General features: G+C 46.5%; 1 protein-coding gene across 1 annotated transcript in view; it reads right to left on the bottom strand.

The window, feature by feature from the left end:
• Positions 1 to 18,866, bottom strand: part of dpf1 (D4, zinc and double PHD fingers family 1) — a 50,228-nt gene extending 31,362 nt beyond the window's left edge. Inside the window, exons 1-3 of the mRNA XM_042297225.1 lie at positions 18,751 to 18,866; positions 1,411 to 1,440; positions 625 to 785 (exon numbers count right to left, since the gene is read on the bottom strand). Of these exons, the coding sequence (XP_042153159.1) occupies positions 625 to 785; positions 1,411 to 1,440; positions 18,751 to 18,863 (304 nt within the window). The 5' untranslated portion in view covers positions 18,864 to 18,866. The remainder of the gene's footprint in view (positions 1 to 624; positions 786 to 1,410; positions 1,441 to 18,750) is intronic.
• Positions 18,867 to 20,032: the final 1,166 nt, after the last annotated feature.

Raw genomic sequence — 20,032 nt, forward strand, 5'->3', positions numbered from 1 at the left:
TTTTTGTGCAAACATAATTCTTTGGTTGAGGTTTATTTGCTTGACAAAGCAATACCTCTATCGGCCTTTTATGTCAGTAAAAACAACACAGTCTCACTCATCCACACTCAAACACACAACTAACTCAAAACTCAGGCATACTGTACACATGCACACACACACACACACACACACCAGTGGAGGCTGCTGAGGGGAGGACGGCTCATACTAACGTCTGGAATGGCATCAAACACCTGGTAACCGTGGTAACCATGTGTTTAATGTATTTTGATACCGTTCCTCTGATTAGGGCTCCAGCCATTACCACGAACCCGTCCTCCTCTAATAAGGTGCCACCAACCTCCTGTGAAACACACAGACACACTGATACTATACAGGGGTGTGAGAGAGGGGGGAGAGAGAAAGGAAGAGAGAGGGAGGAGAGGGAGGAACAACAACGAGGACAAAGGGCTGAGAGCAGAGGAGAACCAAAGATGTGTTCCAGACCTCCCTACCCCAGGCCTCATACCTCTTCATGCTGCCTCTTACCCTGTGTTTTATTACAGGGCTGCATGCATTGGAACACACACACACACACACACAGGCAAGCACAGGCCTTACACACACACACACACACACACACACCTGGGCCGCGGTGGTTCTTCTCCATCCAGATGTAGCAGTTGCTCTGTGCCACGCCGGTCTGGGAGTCCAGGAAGGGCAGGCGCATGGAGCGCTCAGCACACAGGCGGGCATTGTAGCTGCGGCAGTGCTCGATGGCCTCTCTGTAGAACTCCTCGCCCAGACTGGCACACAGCGGGTACAGGGAGGCAAGAGAGAGAGCCCTGTTAACCTAGGTCATTTGAGGAGCCACAGATCAACATTGCATAATGCCCACTCTACAGTGAGAAAATACATGTTTTGCCAAAGCACAGTATCATTCCTCGGTCTCTCTCTGTGTGTCTGGCCGTGGTTTTCTCAGAGGGCCTGGGATGTGTTGTGCCAGGGCATGTAGAGACGCATCAGTAGTGACACACGCAGGCACGCACGCGCGCGCGCGCACACACAGTGGATGTAGAGACAGATGAACTGAGACACAGTGCTCTGAATGTGTGGACAGAGAGGCTATCAGCATCGCCAGATGAGGTAGAATAGACTGTTCCCTCCCAGACATCACATCATGTCTGTGTGTGTGTGTGTGTGTGTGTAGTTATACGTGTGGGTACTTAGTGCTAGAGTAATGTGTGTATATCTGTACTGTACATGAATGCAAGTCTATGTAGTAGATGTGAACGTGGGTCAGAGTGTATCCTGTAAAGTTGATTTAGTCTGTTATCTTGTGCACCCACCTCCCCCCTCCTCCCTCCCTCCCCCCACCTCCCCCTCCTCCCTCCCTCCCTTCTCCCCTCCCCCTCTCCCCTCCCTCCCTACCTGTTCTTAATGACTGTTCCTCCAGATTGCCTGTGAACAGAGAGATAGAGGAACACTGTGAGTCACTGCCTTTCTCTTCTCCTCCTCCTCCTCATCATCCTATCTCATTCCCGGTGCTTCTCTAACACAGTCACAACACCAAGGTTGCCAGCCATGGCAGACATAAAGCATATTGTTCATGGAGTACACAGTATATAGGATCACAACCATACATTTGACAGTAGAAAGCATATAAGATCACAGTATATGTACTGTAGAACATAGGCTCATTATCCATACAGTATGCTATACAGATGTAGGATCTTAATTTGACCTATATTGTCGCAGCAAAATAATCCTTCAACAACAGGATTTGAACGTCTAATCCAGAATGTGGCTTGATTGGTGGTTAGGCTATTAACTGGTTAAAATGAGGCGACATGAGAAGTGCAATACTGTTAATATAACCGTGTGTACGTGAGGGTTTTCAGTGAATGTATGTAAATCACGAAGCTTGTCTATAATTCTCAGCAACAAAAGAGTGATCAAATTAAGATGCTACACCTGCACAATATATAAAATTGCAGCTACAGAGTATACTGTTAATACATACAGTTGAAGTGGGAAGTTTACATACACATAGGTTGGAGTCATTAAAACTCGTTTTTCAACCACTCCATACATTTCTTGTAAACAAACTATAGTTTTGGCAAGTCGGTTAGGACATCTACTTTGTGCACGACACAAGTAATTTTTCCAACGATTGTTTACAGACAGATTATTTCATAATTCACTGTATCACAATTCCGGTGGGTCAGAAGTTTACATACACTAAGTTGACTGTGCCTTTAAACAGCTTGGAAAATTCCAGAAAATCATGTCATGGCTTTAGAAGCTTCTGATAGGCTAATTCACATCCTTTGAGTAAATTGGAGGTGTACCTGTGGATGTATTTCAAGACCTACCTTCAAACTCAGTGCCTCTTTGCTTGACATCATGGGAAAATCAAAAGAATTCAGCCAAGATCTCAGAAAAATAAATGTAGACCTCCACAAGTCTGGTTCACCCTTGGGAGCAATTTCCAAATGCCTGAAGGTACCACATTCATCTGTACAAACAATAGTATGCAAGTATGAACACCATGGGACCACACAGCCGTCATTCCGCTCAGGAAGGAGATGTGTTCTGTCTCCTAGAGATGAACGTACTTTGGTGCGTAAAGTGCAAATCAATCCCAGAACAACAGCAAAGGACCTTGTGAAGATGCTGGAGGAAACAGGTACAAAAGTATCTATATCCACAGTAAAACAAGTCCTATATTTCGACATAACCTAAAAGGCCGCTCAGCAAGGAAGAAGCCACTGCTCCAGAAGCCACTGCTTCAAAAGCGCCATAAAAAAGCCAGACTGCGGTTTGCAACTGCACATGGGGACAAATATCATACTTTTTGGAGAAATGTCCTCTGGTCTGAGGAAACAAAAATAGAACTGTTTGGCCATAATGACCATCATTATGTTTGGAGGAAAAAGGGGGATTCTTGCAAGCCGAAGAACACCTTCCCAACCGTGAAGCACGTGGGTGGCAGCATCATGTTGTGGGGGTGCTTTGCTGCAGGAGGGACTGGTGCACTTCACAAAATAGATGGCATCATGAGGTAGGAAAATTACGTGGATATAATGAAGCAACACCTCAAGACATCAGTCAGGAAGTTAAAGCTTGGTCGCAAATGAGTTTTCCAAATGGACAACGACCCCAAGCATACCTCCAAAGTTGTGGCAAAATGACTTAAGGACAACAAAGTCAAGGTATTGGAGTGGCCATCACAAAGCCCTGACCTCAATCCCATAGAAAATTTGTGGGCAGAACTGAAAAAGGGTGTGAGAGCAAGGAGGCCTACAAACCTGACTCAGTTACACCAGCTCTGTCAGGAGGAATGGGCCAATTCACCCAACTTATTGTGGGAAGCATGTGGAAGGCTACCCGAAAAGTTTGACCCAAGTTAAACAATTTAAAGGCAATGCTACCAAATACTAATTGAGTGTATGTAAACTTCTGACCCCCTGGGAATGTGATGAAAGAAATAGAAGCTGAAATAAATCATTCTCTATCTACTATTATTCTGACATTTCACATTCTTAAAATAAAGTGGTGATCCTAACTGACCTAAGAAGGAATTTTTACTAGGATTAAATGTCAGGAATTGTGAAAAACTGAGTTTAAATGTATTTGGCTAAGGTGTATGTAAACTTCCGACTTCAACTGTAGATTCGCAACCATACAGTATACTGTATACAGTACATCCAATCCTAACCATACAGTATACTGTATACAGTACATCCAATCCTAACCATACAGTATACTGTATACAGTACATCCAATCCTAACCATACAGTATACTGCGATAAAGTACATACATTTGCCATCCATACAGTAGTAAATATAGCAAAAATGTCAGTGTAACAGACCAGACAGAATATTGGGACTGGCTACACCTCACACTCCATACAATACCATCACACCCGACCTCTGCACTGGGGATTAGAGATTTTCTGGCTGGGCATTAAAAGGGATATGTTGTGACCCCCTTACCTCCCTGGCAGTCCAACCTATGGTCACCCACCAGTGCTTTCTATGGGATGAGAGGAGGCCTGGATACCAGAGAAACCAAATGTGACACACAGCAGGGAGGAACTGGAACCAGGCCGAGGGACTTAGACTATATCTCCCAATCCCCTATTGCATAACAGTGCACTGCGTTCGACCAGAGCCAAGTAGTACACTATACAGTATAGGGAATAGCGTGACATTTAGGACGAAGGTTAGCTGTGGCGGCGGTAGCAGGGAAATCAGTTCAACTGAGGCTGAGTGGTGTTGGACGGGTGGGGTCGTGAGGAACAAGGCTAGAAATGTGGCTGTGTATGGGAGTATTATACTCTTGACATACTGGGAGTTCTACTGTACTGTTGGCATTCTACAGCATAGCTTTGATGACGGTGGAAAGTGTAGTGGAAGTATCGGTGTAATCACCAGATACGTGTCAATCTTGAAGATGACAACACAGACAATGTTTCCCATCAATCCTCACCTTTAGACGAACCTCGTGGATAAGCTGGCTGGGGAGAATAATAGATACTCCTAAATGCAGAGAGGCAGAAGGACCGGCACACGCACGCAAACCTATACACCCAGCTTTTAAAATATTAAGTGTGTGATTTGGAAATAGGCTTGGGCTGAAAGGCTGCAGAGGTATGGTGATGCAACGGGGTAAAAGGAGAAGAACACATTCAAAATGCACAGCAGCTATGACCCCGGAGGTTCCCCCCTCTCCCCTCCCCCTTTATGTCCCTCCCTCCACTGCACTCATGCCCATCCGCCTCGACCCCCCTCACTCCCAAATTCAGCCCCTCCCCCACCAGTCACCCCGGTGCTGCCATTCGAGCTATCAGAATAAGTCGCCCCCTTTCAAAAAGAAGTTGACAGCTGTAGAAAATGGCTGCTTTCGGTTTGGTTGCTTCTGCCTGAAATCTCATTACATTACTCCGCGGCTGTTTGCCCTTGAAGGCTTAAAAAAGAACAATTTTGGGTTAGTGGATGCTAGGCTGGGAGAGCTGAGTATATACCACATCACCAGGGAAACCAGACAGAGACAGACATGACCAAGCTTCTCTATCCTGACCACCGTCAGCATCCAGAGAGTCCCTCTACTTGTGGCCTAATACAACATGGAGGAGCTGAGGGCCTCTACTAGAGGCCTACTACAACCTAGAGGAGCTGAGGGCCTCTACTAGTGACCTACTACAACATGGAGGAGCTGAGGGCCTCTACTAGTGACCTACTACAACACGGAGGAGCTGAGGGCCTCTACTAGTGGCCTACTACAACCTGGAGGAGCTGAGGGCCTATACAAGTGGCCTACTACAACCTGGAGGAGCTGAGGGCCTCTACTTGTGGCCTACTACAACCTGGAGGAGCTGAGGGTCTATACAAGTGGCCTACTACAACCTGGAGGAGCTGAGGGCATCTACTGGTGTTCTGGCCTGCTTTCAGCTCCAGGGTCTTAGCAGGGACTCTATGAGGCAGTCAAAGGTGGACAGGGAAGGCCAGGCTATGTTTCAGATAGTGGGGAAGAGGGAACCTATTTCAGCAGCATAACTCTGCGGCCAGTGTGATTCTAAACAGGCGGAGTACAGCGCCACTAGATAAGGTGGCCAGTGTGATTCTAAACAGGCGGAGTACAGCGCCACTAGATAAGGTGGACAGTGTGATTCTAAACAGGCGGAGTACAGCGCCACTAGATAAGGTGGCCAGTGTGTTTCTAAACAGGCGGAGTACAGCGCCACTAGATAAGGTGGACAGTGTGATTCTAAACAGGCGGAGTACAGCGCCACTAGATAAGGTGGACAGTGTGATTCTAAATAGGCGGAGTACAGCGCCACTAGATAAGGTGGACAGTGTGATTATAAACAGGCGGAGTACAGCGCCACTAGATAAGGTGGACAGTGTGATTCTAAACAGGCGGAGTACAGCGCCACTAGATAAGGTGGACAGTGTGAGATGACCATACAGCAGCAGCCCTTCACAATCAGAGCCCCAGATAAAGCCAGAAATAAAAAACAGATACAAACATGCACAAAAACACACAAAGGAGGAGAAAATAGGAAAAAGCCTGGAGCATCAAGTGCCTTTTTAACAGTCTTAAACCCACAGAGCGTCTCGACACCAGGCAAACAGAGGGGAGTGATTGGTCCAAACAAAAGCAGAGCAAAGAGAGAAGCATATGGCTGGGAGCGCACCCACTAAAAAACACAGACAGACAGACAGACAGACAGACAGACAGACAGACAGACAGACAACCCTCCAAGATAGCACAACCCCCACCCTAACCCCCTATCTAATGCATTGGAAGCAAGCGCAATAAACTGCAGTCCACAGAATGACAAATCTACACACGGTACATGCCACGACTGCAATTTCCTAACTACAGGACCAAAACCTCCAACCCCTGACCACTCTCCAATTAGCCTCAATTAGCAGTGGCTTGAATGAAAGAGAAACAGAGGGCTCCACCTAGAGGGAAAGTCGGGTCATTGGAAAATGAATCCTCACCATAAAAAAACGAAGCTACAATTACAAAATGCAATTAGGAAAAGGGATTACTTTTGAATGGTGATTTCTAACTTGTTTAACAAGAGGATGTCTACATAATGACCCTGCAAGAGAAATTATATGGTATTTAACTAATGGATTATCAAGGAGTAGGCCTTTAGGAGACCGCTACGTACACTAAATCATATTTTCGTAAAAGCACTATATCTATCATGAGGTTCGAACCTGGTATCATTCAGTATAGTAGTCCCAATATATCCCACACACACACACATGGGGTAGTGGGTTGTGTGGACGGTCTGTCTGCTCTTTATGCATATTCTATGACTGAGACATATTGTATTCCTCTGGTGTGTGTGTATATATGTATGTATGTGTGTGTGTGTGTGTGTGTGTGTGTGTGTGTGTGTGTGTGTGTGTGTGTGTGTGTGTGTGTGTGTGTGTGTGTGTGTGTGTGTGTGTGTGTGTGTGTGTGTGTAAATGGCCTATGCTGAGTTGGCCAGGTGTGCCAGGCAGGTATGCAGACCTGTGTGTAGACCTGTGTATGTGTGTGAAGTCAGCAGTGTGGTGAACAGCCTCCATAGACTAGCCATCTGACCATGGCCATAGGCCTTCAGTACTGATGCTTTACTGCTCTGGCCCACACAGCACAGCAGTGTGAGGCAGCTCTGCCTCGCTTGGTGGAGGAAAGGCAATCTGTGTACCCATCCCCCCACACACTATGCAATAATACCCTTAACCATTCAACCCCCTCCTCCTCTCCCCCTCCATCACTCTTCCTCCCCCCTCCATCTTCTCTCCCCCTCTCTTTCTCAGTATCCAGAGAAATGATTTATCTTTTTCGTTTTTTTCCCCCTCTACAGATGTGACTGCCTTTTCTTGGTCTCTCAGTACTCTCAGTAGATTGCTGTGCAGCTGAAGACTAGGAGATGTAAAGCTATAAGGCCTGGTAGAGTGAGCAGAACAGCCCAGAACTGAACAGCACAGAGACCAAACCCAGCTACTGCCTCACACGCCCAACCAGACCCTGAAAATGAGGGACGACATGTACACACTCTAGAAAATACATACTAGCAGTATTATCAAACCAGGTGAGGGCAAAGAAATGTAATATGTGGTCCAGGAAAGATAATCATTCCATCCAAACATAATCTATTATAGCCTGTATGGATTGCATCCACCCAAATTCCCCAACATTTGACTTTTTTTTTTAAATGTTTCATTTTCCACTCTCCAACTGTTGACGGTGAACATACATTGTGCATAATAAAGAACCGTTCACAGACACCAACTTCTTGTCACTTTGGGAGACGGCTTTGACGTAGCCATGTAGCATGGAACATAAGTGTATTCATGGCTAGGATGCCCGTCAGTGACTAGGCTGTGATGACAGGGGTGCGTATGTGTGGGTGTTCGTGTGGTAGTGCATGCAGGCCTGTGTGTGTTTGTATGTAGGCGTGTGTGTGTGTGTGTGTGTGTACAGTAAAGTGTGGCAGCTAGCATCTGCCAGTCTAACAGCTGGAACATGTTGGGCTGTTGAGGGGGCTGTGGCATTGTTCACCAGGAGTGGTCACACACACACACACACACACACACACACACACACACACACACACACACACACACACACACACACACACACACACACACACACACACACACACACAGTGCTGATGTTGAGCTGATGCTGACACATCAACAGACAGCAACACAGACAGCTGCACCACTGTAGGACTATCGACCAGCTCATCTGTTAAAGTACCATGTCCCTGAGACAAATACAGTTTGGCATAGTGTGTGTGTGTAGAGCTGGGAATCCCCAGGGACCTCACAATACAATATTATCACCATACTTAGGTGCCGATACCATTTGCATTGCGATTCTCATGATTCTATATATATTCCGATTTGATACTGTGATTTTATTGGGATTTGATGTTCCAAACATATTGCTCACATGTCTGCTGCAGAGGGACAAAAGCGAGCCATGAGAAAATGAGTTTTGATCAGTCATGGAAATAAAAGTGCTGAAATTGGCTCCCTATTTGTAAAGAAGACGGAGCACGAGCTATGAAAGAAAAATACTGGAGTTTTGGTGCAGGTACAGCCAACTAACACAAAGAAATGATTGTGAAATGTAACTGTATCGATTTTTTCCCCCATCACTATGTGTGTGTGTGTGTGTGTGTGTGTGTGTGTGTGTGTGTGTGTGTGTGTGTGTGTGTGTGTGTGTGTGTGTGTGTGTGTGTGTGTGTGTGTGTGTGTGTGTGTGTGTGTGTGTGTGTGTGTGTGTGTGTGTGTGCGTGAGTGCATGTGCGGGTGTATGTGAATGAAGTGGAGAGAGAGAACGCATCTGTACAGTAGGTGTCTCTCTCTGTCTGTGTTACCTATGTTGCATTCATCTAAACTCAGCAAAAAAAGAAACGTCCTCTCACTGTCAACTGTGATTATTTTCAGCAAACTTAACGTGTAAATATTTGTATGAACATAACAAGATTCAACAACTGAGACATAAACTGAACAAATTCCACAGACTAACAGAAATGGAATAATGTGTCCCTGAACAAACGGGGGTCAAAATCAAAAGTAACAGTCAGTATCTGGTGTGGCCACCAGCTGCATTAAGTACTGCAGTGCATCTCTTCCTCATGGACTGCACCAGATTTGCCAGTTCTCACTGTGAGATGTTACCCCACTCTTCCACCAAGGCACCTGCAAGTTCCCGGACATTTCTGGGGGAATGGCCCTCACCCTCCGATCCAACAGGTCACAGACGTGCTCAATGGGATTGAGATCCGGGCTCTTCGCTGGCCATGGCAGAACCCTGACATTCCTGTCTTGCAGGAAATCACGCACAGAACGAGCAGTATGGCTGGTGGCATTGTCATGCTGGAGGGTCATGTCAGGATGAGCCTGCAGGAAGGATACCACATGAGGGAGGAGGATGTCTTCCCTGTAACACACAGCATTGAGATTGCCTGCAATGACAACAAGCTCAGTTCGATGATGCTGTGACACACCGCCCCAGACCATGGCAGACCCTCCAACTCCAAATCCATCCCACTCCAGAGTACAGGCCTCGGTGTAACGCTCATTCCTTTGACGATAAACGCGAATCCAACCATCACCTCTGGTGAGACAAAACCGCGACTCGTCATTGAAGAGCACTTTTTGCCAGTCCTGTCTGGTCCAGCGACGGTGGGTTTGTGCCCATAGGCGATGTTGTTGCCGGTGATGTCTGGTGAGTACCTGCCTTACTACAACAGGCCTACAAGCCGTCGGTCCAGCCTCTCTCAGCCTATTGCGGACAGTTTGAGCACTGATGAAGGGATTGTGCGTTCCTGGTGTAACTCGGGCAGTTGTTGTACCTGTCCCACAGGTGTGATGTTCAGATGTACCGATCCTGTGCAGGTGTTGTTACACGTGGTCTGCTACTGCGAGGACGATCAGCTGTCCGTCCTGTCTCCCTGTAGTGCTGTCTTAGGCGTCTCACAGTACGGACATGGCAATTTATTGCCCTAGCCACATCTGCAGTCCTCATGCCTCCTTGCAGCATGCCTAAGGCACATTCACGCAGATGAGCAGGGACCCTGGGCATCTTTCTTTTGGTGTTTTTCAGAGTAAGTACAAAGGCCTCTTTAGTGTCCTAAGTTTTCATAACTGTGACCTTAATTGCCTACCGTCTGTAAGCTGTTAATTACTTCACGACTGTTCCACAGGTGCATGTTCATTAATTGTTTATGGTTCATTGAACAAGCATGGGAAACAGTGTTTAAACCCTTTACAATGTAGATCTGTGAAGTTATTTTGATTTTTATGAATATTCTTTGAAAGAGAGGGTCCTGAAAAAGGGACGTTTCTTTTTTTGCCGAGTTTACATGTTACCGTAACTACCTTGTTGCCATGTTACAGGCCTCTGGCTTTGCATAAAGTGTCATATGTCTGTGTGTCTGCCTATATGACTGTATTCTATAGGACAGTGTTTCCCGACTTCAGTCCCACAGTACCCACAACAGTACACATTTTTATTGTAGCCCTGAACCAGCACACATGATTCAACTTGTCAACTAATCATCCAGACCTCGATGAGTTGAATCAAGTTAGTTTGTCTGGGGCCACAACAAAAACGTGTGTTGTTGGGGGTAGTAGCCAAGGGATGGAGATGGGAAACACTGCTATACATGGGTGTAGCTGATGCTAGGAGTCTGTTTATGCACAATACCTATTACTCCTGTGTGTGTCTGGAGCTTCTACATATCCACTGCTGTTCAAAAGTTTGGGGGTCACTTACACATTTCTGTGTTTTTGAAAGAAAAGCACATATTTTGTCCATTAAAATCACATAAAATTGATCATAAATACAGTGTAGACATAGTTAATGTCGTAAATGACTGTTGTAGCTGGAAACGGCTGATTTTTTATGGAATATCTACATAACTGTAGCCGTGCAGAGGCCCATTATCAGCAACCATCACTCCTGTGTTCCAACGGCACGTTGTGTTAGCTAATCCAAGTTTCTAATTTAAAAAAAGGCCAATTGATCATTAGAAAACCCTTTTGCAATTATGTTAGCGCATCTGAAAACTGTTGTAGTGATTAAAGAAGCAATAAAACTGGCCTTCTTTAGACTGGTTGAGTATCTGGAGCATCAGCATTTGTGGGTTCGATTACAGGCTCAAAATGGCCAGAAACAAATAACTTTCTTTTGAAACTTGTCAGTCTATTCTTGTTCTGAGAAATGCAGGCTATTCCACAGGAGACATTGTCAAGAAACTGAAGATTTCGTACAACGCTGTGTACTACTCCCTTCACAGAACAGCACAAACTGGCTCTAACCAGAATAGAGTGATGGTTGCTGATAATGGGCCTCTGCACGGCTACGGTTATGTAGATTTTCCATAAAGAATCTGCTGTTTCCAGCTACAATAGTAATTTACAACATTAACAATGTCTACACTGTATTTCTGATCAATTTTAAGTTATTTTAATGGACAAAAAAATGTGATTTTCTTTCAAAAAGAAGGAAGTTTCTAAGTGACCACAAACTTTTGAACGGTAGTGTATGTGTTTGTATATTCTGTGTATGTGTTCCAGGAGTCTGAGTGTGCATTTCGGGCAGTACATCAGTGCATGGCAATCCAACTGGCGTGGCTGAACACTGGTCCTTCAGGTAAGATTATTGACTCTGCACTTTTGCTGTTATTATGTGGATGGATCCTTCCTTCCTTCCTCCCTTCTCTCTCTCTCTCTCTCTCTCTCTCCCTCTCCCTTTTTCTCTCTAACGTTATTAACTTGCTGCACGAGGAAATACTAATTTGCTTTACATGACTCCACCCACCAATTTCTAGCAGAAATCCATACCATTGGCCCGAGACAATGGTACTAAAGGAATTACCTCAGAGGGAAGTGTACTGTAGAATGGGATTACTGCAGAATGTATAGAATTGTTTGTGTGAGCGCGCGTGTCGGTGTGGGCGCGTGTCTATGTGTGCGTGTGTGTGTGTGTGTGTGTGTGTGTGTGTGTGTGTGTGTGTGTGTGTGTGTGCACATGGCACGTGTGTCTGCCAGAGAATAGGATTGTAGTAATGTCCAGAGAGTGGGATTAGAGGAATGTTTCTGGAGAGGAAGAGCAGGAATATTTGGAGATTATTATAGATTATTACAGAGTAGGACTGTTAAGGATGCCGGTAGAAGTAGATTGTTATGCCATGTGGATGTACACAACACTCGCTTTACCACGGACTCAAAACCTTATGTGACATTCTTTCTTCCAATGGATTTTCTTTCCCTGTGATGTATAATGAATGCGAGCTGGGACCTTCTGTCTGTGCCATGCAACTGTGCAATGCAATTCAAGCATGTTTATTGCTGCAGCCTATTCTGTGCAGTCAGTTGCAGTGCATGCACTGCACCAAGCCCATCTTCTGCCAGCGGACACCTTGCATCGCCCTGTTCGTTCCATCCCTACCTGCCATTGTCAGAGTCACAGGCAATAACATTAAAAGCAAAGGTACCACGTTTATAACCCCAAAGCATTTTATGCACACAAAACAAAAGCTGCCCATAGGCATCCATCCAAATACACGTATGTTTGGAATGACGTCCTCGCTCCCCTCTCTTCTTCATTCAACCCTTTCATTACCCTTCATTACCCTCATTATTACACGTCTGTCTTCCTTTCAGTCAGCCTGAATCAGATTCCTTAAGGGGCTCTTCTGAATGTTCCCAGTCACACAGCTAGGTCCATGTCCCAACCGTCTCCCGCGGTCGTATGCCCTATCCAAATGGCCCTACTCCTCCAGCACCAGTCAAACTATGTTGGAACACATGGCTGATGACTCATAGCCCCCTCATTGCTGTGCATGGCATACTAGGCCTACTTCCTGTGTCTTTCTTGCACATTCGATGGAGGTTTCCAGAGTGAATTATTCGAATAGCCTACTTGGCCACTACTGTAAAGGGCTGTTGTAGTTCCTATTCTCCCTGTCCTGAACTACAACTCGAGACTACAGCTGGCGACCATATAGGATCCCAAAGCACAGGGAAGTGACTGACAGTCGGTTAGGTAGCAATGGAGAAATAGGTCATAGAGCTAAAAATACTTATGTGTCTCTCTCTCTCGTCTTCCCATGAAGACAAAGAGAAGAAGGTCTATGTGTAAAAAAAAGGGGGAATGATGGTTATAAACCAGAAAAGAAATGCCCTCACAAAAAGACAGCGAAAAGAGAGAGGGGAGAGCGAGCTAGAGAGAGGATGCTCAGGCTTCAGTGAACTCGGTAGGCCTGGCTGTTCGTTTAAACAGTGCCTGAACACAGAATTATGTGGAATTAATGTCCTTCGGATCAGTCAGGCATGGCAAAATAACTATCACAACAGTCAGTCAGCTTATGGCATCTTCCTCCAAGTAGAGGGACAGAAGGAAAGGATGGGGGGACAGAAGGAAAGGATGGGGGACAGAAGGAAAGGATGGGGACAGAAGGAAAGGATGGGGGACAGAAGGAAAGGATGGGGGACAGAAGGAAAGGATGGGGGACAGAAGGAAAGGATGGGGGAACAGAAGGAAAGGATGGGGGACAGAAGGAAAGGATGGGGGACAGAAGGAAAGGATGGGGGACAGAAGGAAAGGATGGGGGACAGAAGGAAAGGATGGGGGACAGAAGGAAAGGATGGGGGACAGAAGGAAAGGATGGGGGGGACAGAAGGAAAGGATGGGGGACAGAAGAAAGGATGGGGGACAGAAGGAAAGGATGGGGGACAGAAGGAAAGGATGGGGGACAGAAGGAAAGGATGGGGGGACAGAAGGAAAGGATGGGGGACAGAAGGAAAGGATGGGGGACAGAAGGAAAGGATGGGGGACAGAAGGAAAGGATGGGGGACAGAAGGAAAGGATGGGGGACAGAAGGAAAGGATGGGGGACAGAAGGAAAGGATGGGGGACAGAAGAAAGGAAGGAAAGGATGGGGGGACAGAAGGAAAGGATGGGGGGACAGAAGGAAAGGATGGGGGACAGAAGGAAAGGATGGGGGACAGAAGGAAAGGATGGGGGACAGAAGGAAAGGATGGGGGACAGAAGGAAAGGATGGGGGACAGAAGGAAAGGATGGGGGACAGAAGGAAAGGATGGGGGACAGAAGGAAAGGATGGGGGACAGAAGGAAAGGATGGGGGACAGAAGGAAAGGATGGGGGACAGAAGGAAAGGATGGGGGACAGAAGGAAAGGATGGGGGACAGAAGGAAAGGATGGGGGACAGAAGGAAAGGATGGGGGACAGAAGGAAAGGATGGGGGACAGAAGGAAAGGATGGGGGACAGAAGGAAAGGATGGGGGGGGACAGAAGGAAAGGATGGGGGACAGAAGGAAAGGATGGGGGACAGAAGGAAAGGATGGGGGACAGAAGGAAAGGATGGGGGACAGCATGGGGGACAGAAGGAAAGGATGGGGGACAGAAGGAAAGGATGGGGGACAGAAAGGATGGGGGGACAGAAGGAAAGGATGGGGGACAGAAGGAAAGGATGGGGGACAGAAGGAAAGGATGGGGGACAGAAGGAAAGGATGGGGGACAGAAGGAAAGGATGGGGGACAGAAGGAAAGGATGGGGGACAGAAGGAAAGGATGGGGGACAGAAGGAAAGGATGGGGGACAGAAGGAAAGGATGGTGGGACAGAAGGAAAGGATGGGGGACAGAAGGAAAGGATGGGGGACAGAAGGAAAGGATGGGGGACAGAAGGAAAGGATGGGGGACAGAAGGAAAGGATGGGGGACAGAAGGAAAGGATGGGGGACAGAAGGAAAGGATGGGGGACAGAAGGAAAGGATGGGGGACAGAAGGAAAGGATGGGGGACAGAAGGAAAGGATGGGGGACAGAAGGAAAGGATGGGGGACAGAAGGAAAGGATGGGGGACAGAAGGAAAGGATGGTGGGACAGAAGGAAAGGATGGGGACAGAAGGAAAGGATGGGGGGACAGAAGGAAAGGATGGGGGACAGAAGGAAAGGATGGGGGACAGAAGGAAAGGATGGGGGACAGAAGGAAAGGATGGGGGACAGAAGGAAAGGATGGGGGACAGAAGGAAAGGATGGGGGACAGAAGGAAAGGATGGGGGGACAGAAGGAAAGGATGGGGGACAGAAGGAAAGGATGAGGGACAGAAGGAAAGGATGGGGGACAGAAGGAAAGGATGGGGGACAGAAGGAAAGGATGGGGGACAGAAGGAAAGGATGGGGGACAGAAGGAAAGGATGGGGGACAGAAGGAAAGGATGGGGGACAGAAGGAAAGGATGGGGGACAGAAGGAAAGGATGAGGGACAGAAGGAAAGGATGGGGGACAGAAGGAAAGGATGGGGGACAGAAGAAAGGAAAGGATGGGGGGACAGAAGGAAAGGATGGGGGACAGAAGGAAAGGATGGGGGACAGAAGGAAAGGATGGGGGACAGAAGGAAAGGATGGGGGACAGAAGGAAAGGAAGGGGGGACAGAAGGAAAGGATGGGGGACAGAAGGAAAGGATGGGGGACAGAAGGAAAGGATGGGGGACAGAAGGAAAGGATGGGGGACAGAAGGAAAGGATGGGGGACAGAAGGAAAGGATGGGGGGACAGAAGGAAAGGATGGGGGACAGAAGGAAAGGATGGTGGGACAGAAGGAAAGGATGGGGGACAGAAGGAAAGGATGGGGGACAGAAGGAAAGGATGGGGGACAGAAGGAAAGGATGGGGGACAGAAGGAAAGGATGGGGGACAGAAGGAAAGGATGGGGGACAGAAGGAAAGGATGGGGGGACAGAAGGAAAGGATGGGGGGACAGAAGGAAAGGATGGGTGGACAGAAGGAAAGGATGGGGGACAGAAGGAAAGGATGGGGGACAGAAGGAAAGGATGGGGGACAGAAGGAAAGGATGGTGGGACAGAAGGAAAGGATGGGGGACAGAAGGAAAGGATGGGGGACAGAAGGAAAGGATGGGGGACAGAAGGAAAGGATGGGGGGACAGAAGGAAAGGATGGGGGACAGAAGGAAAGGATGGGGGACAGAAGGAAAGGATGGGGGGACAGAGAAGGAAAGGATGGGGGGACAGAAGGAAAGGATGGGGGACAGAAGGAAAGGATGAGGGACAGAAGGAAAGGATGGGGGACAGAAGGAAAGGATGGGGGACAGAAGGAAAGGATGGGGGACAGAAGGAAAGGATGGGGGACAGAAGGAAAGGATGGGGGACAGAAGGAAAGGATGGGGGACAGAAGGAAAGGATGGGGGACAGAAGGAAAGGATGGGGGACAGAAGGAAAGGATGGGGGACAGAAGGAAAGGATGGGGGACAGAAGGAAAGGATGGGGGACAGAAGGAAAGGATGGGGGACAGAAGGAAAGGATGGGGGACAGAAGGAAAGGATGGGGGACAGAAGGAAAGGATGGGGGACAGAAGGAAAGGAAAGGATGGGGGACAGAAGGAAAAAGGTAGTCAGTGGAGGAAGAGAGAAAGAGTTCAAATCCAAGAGACATGATAAGGGCAAGGGGTAGAGGTAGGTTTGAGGATGGATGGAAGGATAGAGAGAGAGAGAGAGAGCGAGAGAGAGAGCGAGAGAGAGAGCGAGAGAGAGAGAGAGAGAGAGAGAGAGGAGTAGCAGAGAGATTAAAGGAGGACTAGTGGAGAAGTTAGGGGAATGCCCAGTAGAGTGTTGGTTCTCTGAGGATTTGCCTCCACACACTGAACTCTTTGAACCTCCGAGATGCATGGGACAACAGTTGAGTGGTGAGCTCCGAATACTCCAAATCAGTAGGCTAGATGACATTATATAAGCAGCGGGAGCCGTGGTAGAGGGTATTAACTAGACCCTTACTGAGAAACATTCAAGTCAGTATTAATCAGCTCCTAGTCCACTGATGGCTCCTATCCTATGCAATTCCCTTTGTTCCCTGCATTTCTAATTTTCATGCAAATAAGTCAAAAGAATCTCCTTGACATGGCCTTGCAAAGGCCTCTGGGAGCATCTATGTCCCCACTTGTTCCCAGTAATTGAGGAACCAGAGACAAGGCGGACAGCAGAAAGAGACTCGGCCGCTCCCATCACTGGGAGCACAGAATATGTAGAGGGTTGCTAAATCCCAATGAATAACTCATAAATGACTAAATGGGCGGTAGGCTACTGCTGGTTGGCCTAAACAGTTTGTGACTGTGTATTCTATCTGCTTTCAGAACCAGATGAAACTGGGCATCTTAAAATGTATTTAAAAACAGCAACACAAAAGCAACAAATTCATATAAAAACGTTCTAGCTACTCTCCTACAACAACGGGGTAGCCTAAACAGAGAATATTATAATGAGAAAATGAGCGGCATAGGTGATGCCTCCAGCGCCACCGTTCACCTCACAGGTCTCTGTGCTGTGCACGATCACTATCGGTAGGCAATAGGCTGATTTAATTACATTTTAAGAGGTGCAGTTTTGCCTTACTAAAACTCACACACGATTTGCCATTTTATTTATGCATACTTTAGGCTAGTTGGCCATATCCTATGGCAAGAAATAGCTTAACTTGTGTTAGTTTCCCCAATACGTAGAATGCCATCACTGCCGCGCATCGACTGAGTCAAATAAATTGTGTTATAGACAAATACATTAATTAAAGCAGTTCACTGTTTCTTATAATAGGCTATTCGTATACTTAGGGTAGTTCGTTATGAATTACATGAAATGTCGCCTGTCTGGATTTCAGATAGCGCTGACAGCACAGCATCGCAACTACATTCCCGCTCAGGTAACATCCGATGTGTTCCGCGCTACAGTAAGCTACCACGTTCTTTGTTAGACAGGCTGCAAATGCCTAAATTTAACCTAAGAACGCTTAAATACATTTTCGAGAGTCGACTTATTATGTTTTCCATGATTTCTAATCGAAAAGGTCTCTCGGGTGCATTTTACCAAGCTGACAGACGCACAGCCACCTTTTGGACACGAGCCCAGGCTGCATTCTGCACGTTGACATGTTCTTGTGTCAATTCTGCACAAAGGAATCGAATAGAAACTTGACGGAGTGTTCAAAGCGACTGGCAGAGACAACACCAGTCCAATAAAAAGCAACCACTCCCGGCACATAAGTTAACCATTTTATATGATGCAAGGCTGCACAATATTTTATCAGGTGTCGGAGCGAAGATGCGCTGCCTGTAAACACTGCTGCCATGATAACCGAAAGCACGTAGGCTATTTTGCCAAGAGGTCTGTCTACAAGAAAATGATATCCTAAAGGTATTAGGTTTCAGCCGTCGCAGGCTACCACCGGCTTGGTTATGCCAACCACAATAATGTGAACAGGTATCAAGCACAAACTTTTCACAAAACCGCTGCCACTTGCTATTATTCGCTATTATTATAGAGTCTGCTTGATAGAAAAGCGCTACCCGATCTGCCATGCAAGTTGGCCGCGATCTTGTCTATTGACTAAGGATACCGGGTAATAGATTGTACCTCAACATTCCACCATAGCGTCCTCATGCAATTGATGGCTCAGTGAAATTGTTTCTAGGCATGCATAGGCAGCTCTGCATTTTGGAACATAACCCGGCAGAAAATGAAGCTGTTTCATATATACCTTTCCATCGCTACTACACTACCATTGAAATATATGTAGCTTGCTATATGCTTGCTATGCAGCCTATAGGCAGGAGACTTCTTTACGATGCATAACATTGTCAACGATTACCTAGGCTACATGGACTGACAGCATCCACAAATGTATCCCTAAAAATGTAAAAGATAAAATGTATGCACTTACGATTTCAGGGGGTTCTGTACCACTGTGGCCATTTTGATATAGTATGATAGATACAATGTAACACTGCAGATCCCCGTATTGCACATGTAATATACCAGCAATTTCAATTTCATTCATTCTCTGGGGCTGCGGCTGGGCTGCCAGCCAATAGGAGCGGGAACGTTCAGTGACAGGTCTGGGGAAATGTAGTTTTTGCACATGTCAATATGTAACATGCCGAGAGTCAATGCACTACAACTACCAGTATGTATCGCGGTCAACTGTATAACGGTCCCGCCTTGGACTTCTATGGGTAAACCAAACCGTCTACTGTAATGTCAAGGTTGGTGTGCTACTGGACTGTCAGTCTGTAGGTGCCATTCCAACTGATGCATTGTTTGCTTGTCTTGCAGATATAGAAATACATTTTAAGGGCGAGGCTGTACGCGCACCATCTCCCAGTGAGGATGCTACAAAGAGTTTCTGTTCTGTGTTTCAATGTAACAATAGCAACTTTTTCTGATACACTGTTTCAAATATAGGATGTTAAATTGTAGATGTATGTTTCACCAAAATCAGAATTGTATCCTGTCTTGGACAGTGCCCAGGTTGGAATGTAAAGGTGAATGACCTATTTGTGTATTCACCTCTTTCTTCTTCTCTTAAATCGATTGTGTAAGGTTATACTAGCTGGGCTCATTCCCACAATAACATCAGTGATAATCTTCACTCCCCAAATGTTCCAAGAATTTGAATCCAAGATCATTTTGAGTAGTACTTTTTGGATGACTTTCGAATACACTAAAGGGTCCTTTACTTCATCTTGTTAGATTTCATATAGACAGAAGGGGGGCTTCTGGAAGAGGGATAACTCAGATGTGTTGATAGGCCAATTGATAATGATATAATCTATTCTAGGTGAGCCGATGCTGAAGAGGTTGAATAATTTATCATTTTGGGGGACAGTGGAGTAGGGAGGATAATTGATTATTTTAGGAATTGCCTCTTCATCTGTTGAACCGAGACAGTGGCCACAGCAGTGATGGAATTTCTCTCCATGTCATTTTAGCAGCAGTGGTGCCACTGAAGCCACTCTCTATAAATCTCTGCTCACAAATATTTAATGAACATTAGCAAGCTCATTCTATGGAAGGATTATTCCAATAGAATATACCCAGGCAGAAAATGTTCAGAATTTACTGTGGAGTGCATGTCATACATAACAAGCAAAAGTGCAGTAACTGCACATTTGGTCAAAAATATGGTACTGACATTTTTCACACATTCAATACATGCGGACAAA

This window comes from Oncorhynchus tshawytscha, linkage group LG14 (assembly GCF_018296145.1).
Source record: "Oncorhynchus tshawytscha isolate Ot180627B linkage group LG14, Otsh_v2.0, whole genome shotgun sequence".
Taxonomy (NCBI): Eukaryota; Metazoa; Chordata; class Actinopteri; order Salmoniformes; family Salmonidae; genus Oncorhynchus; species Oncorhynchus tshawytscha.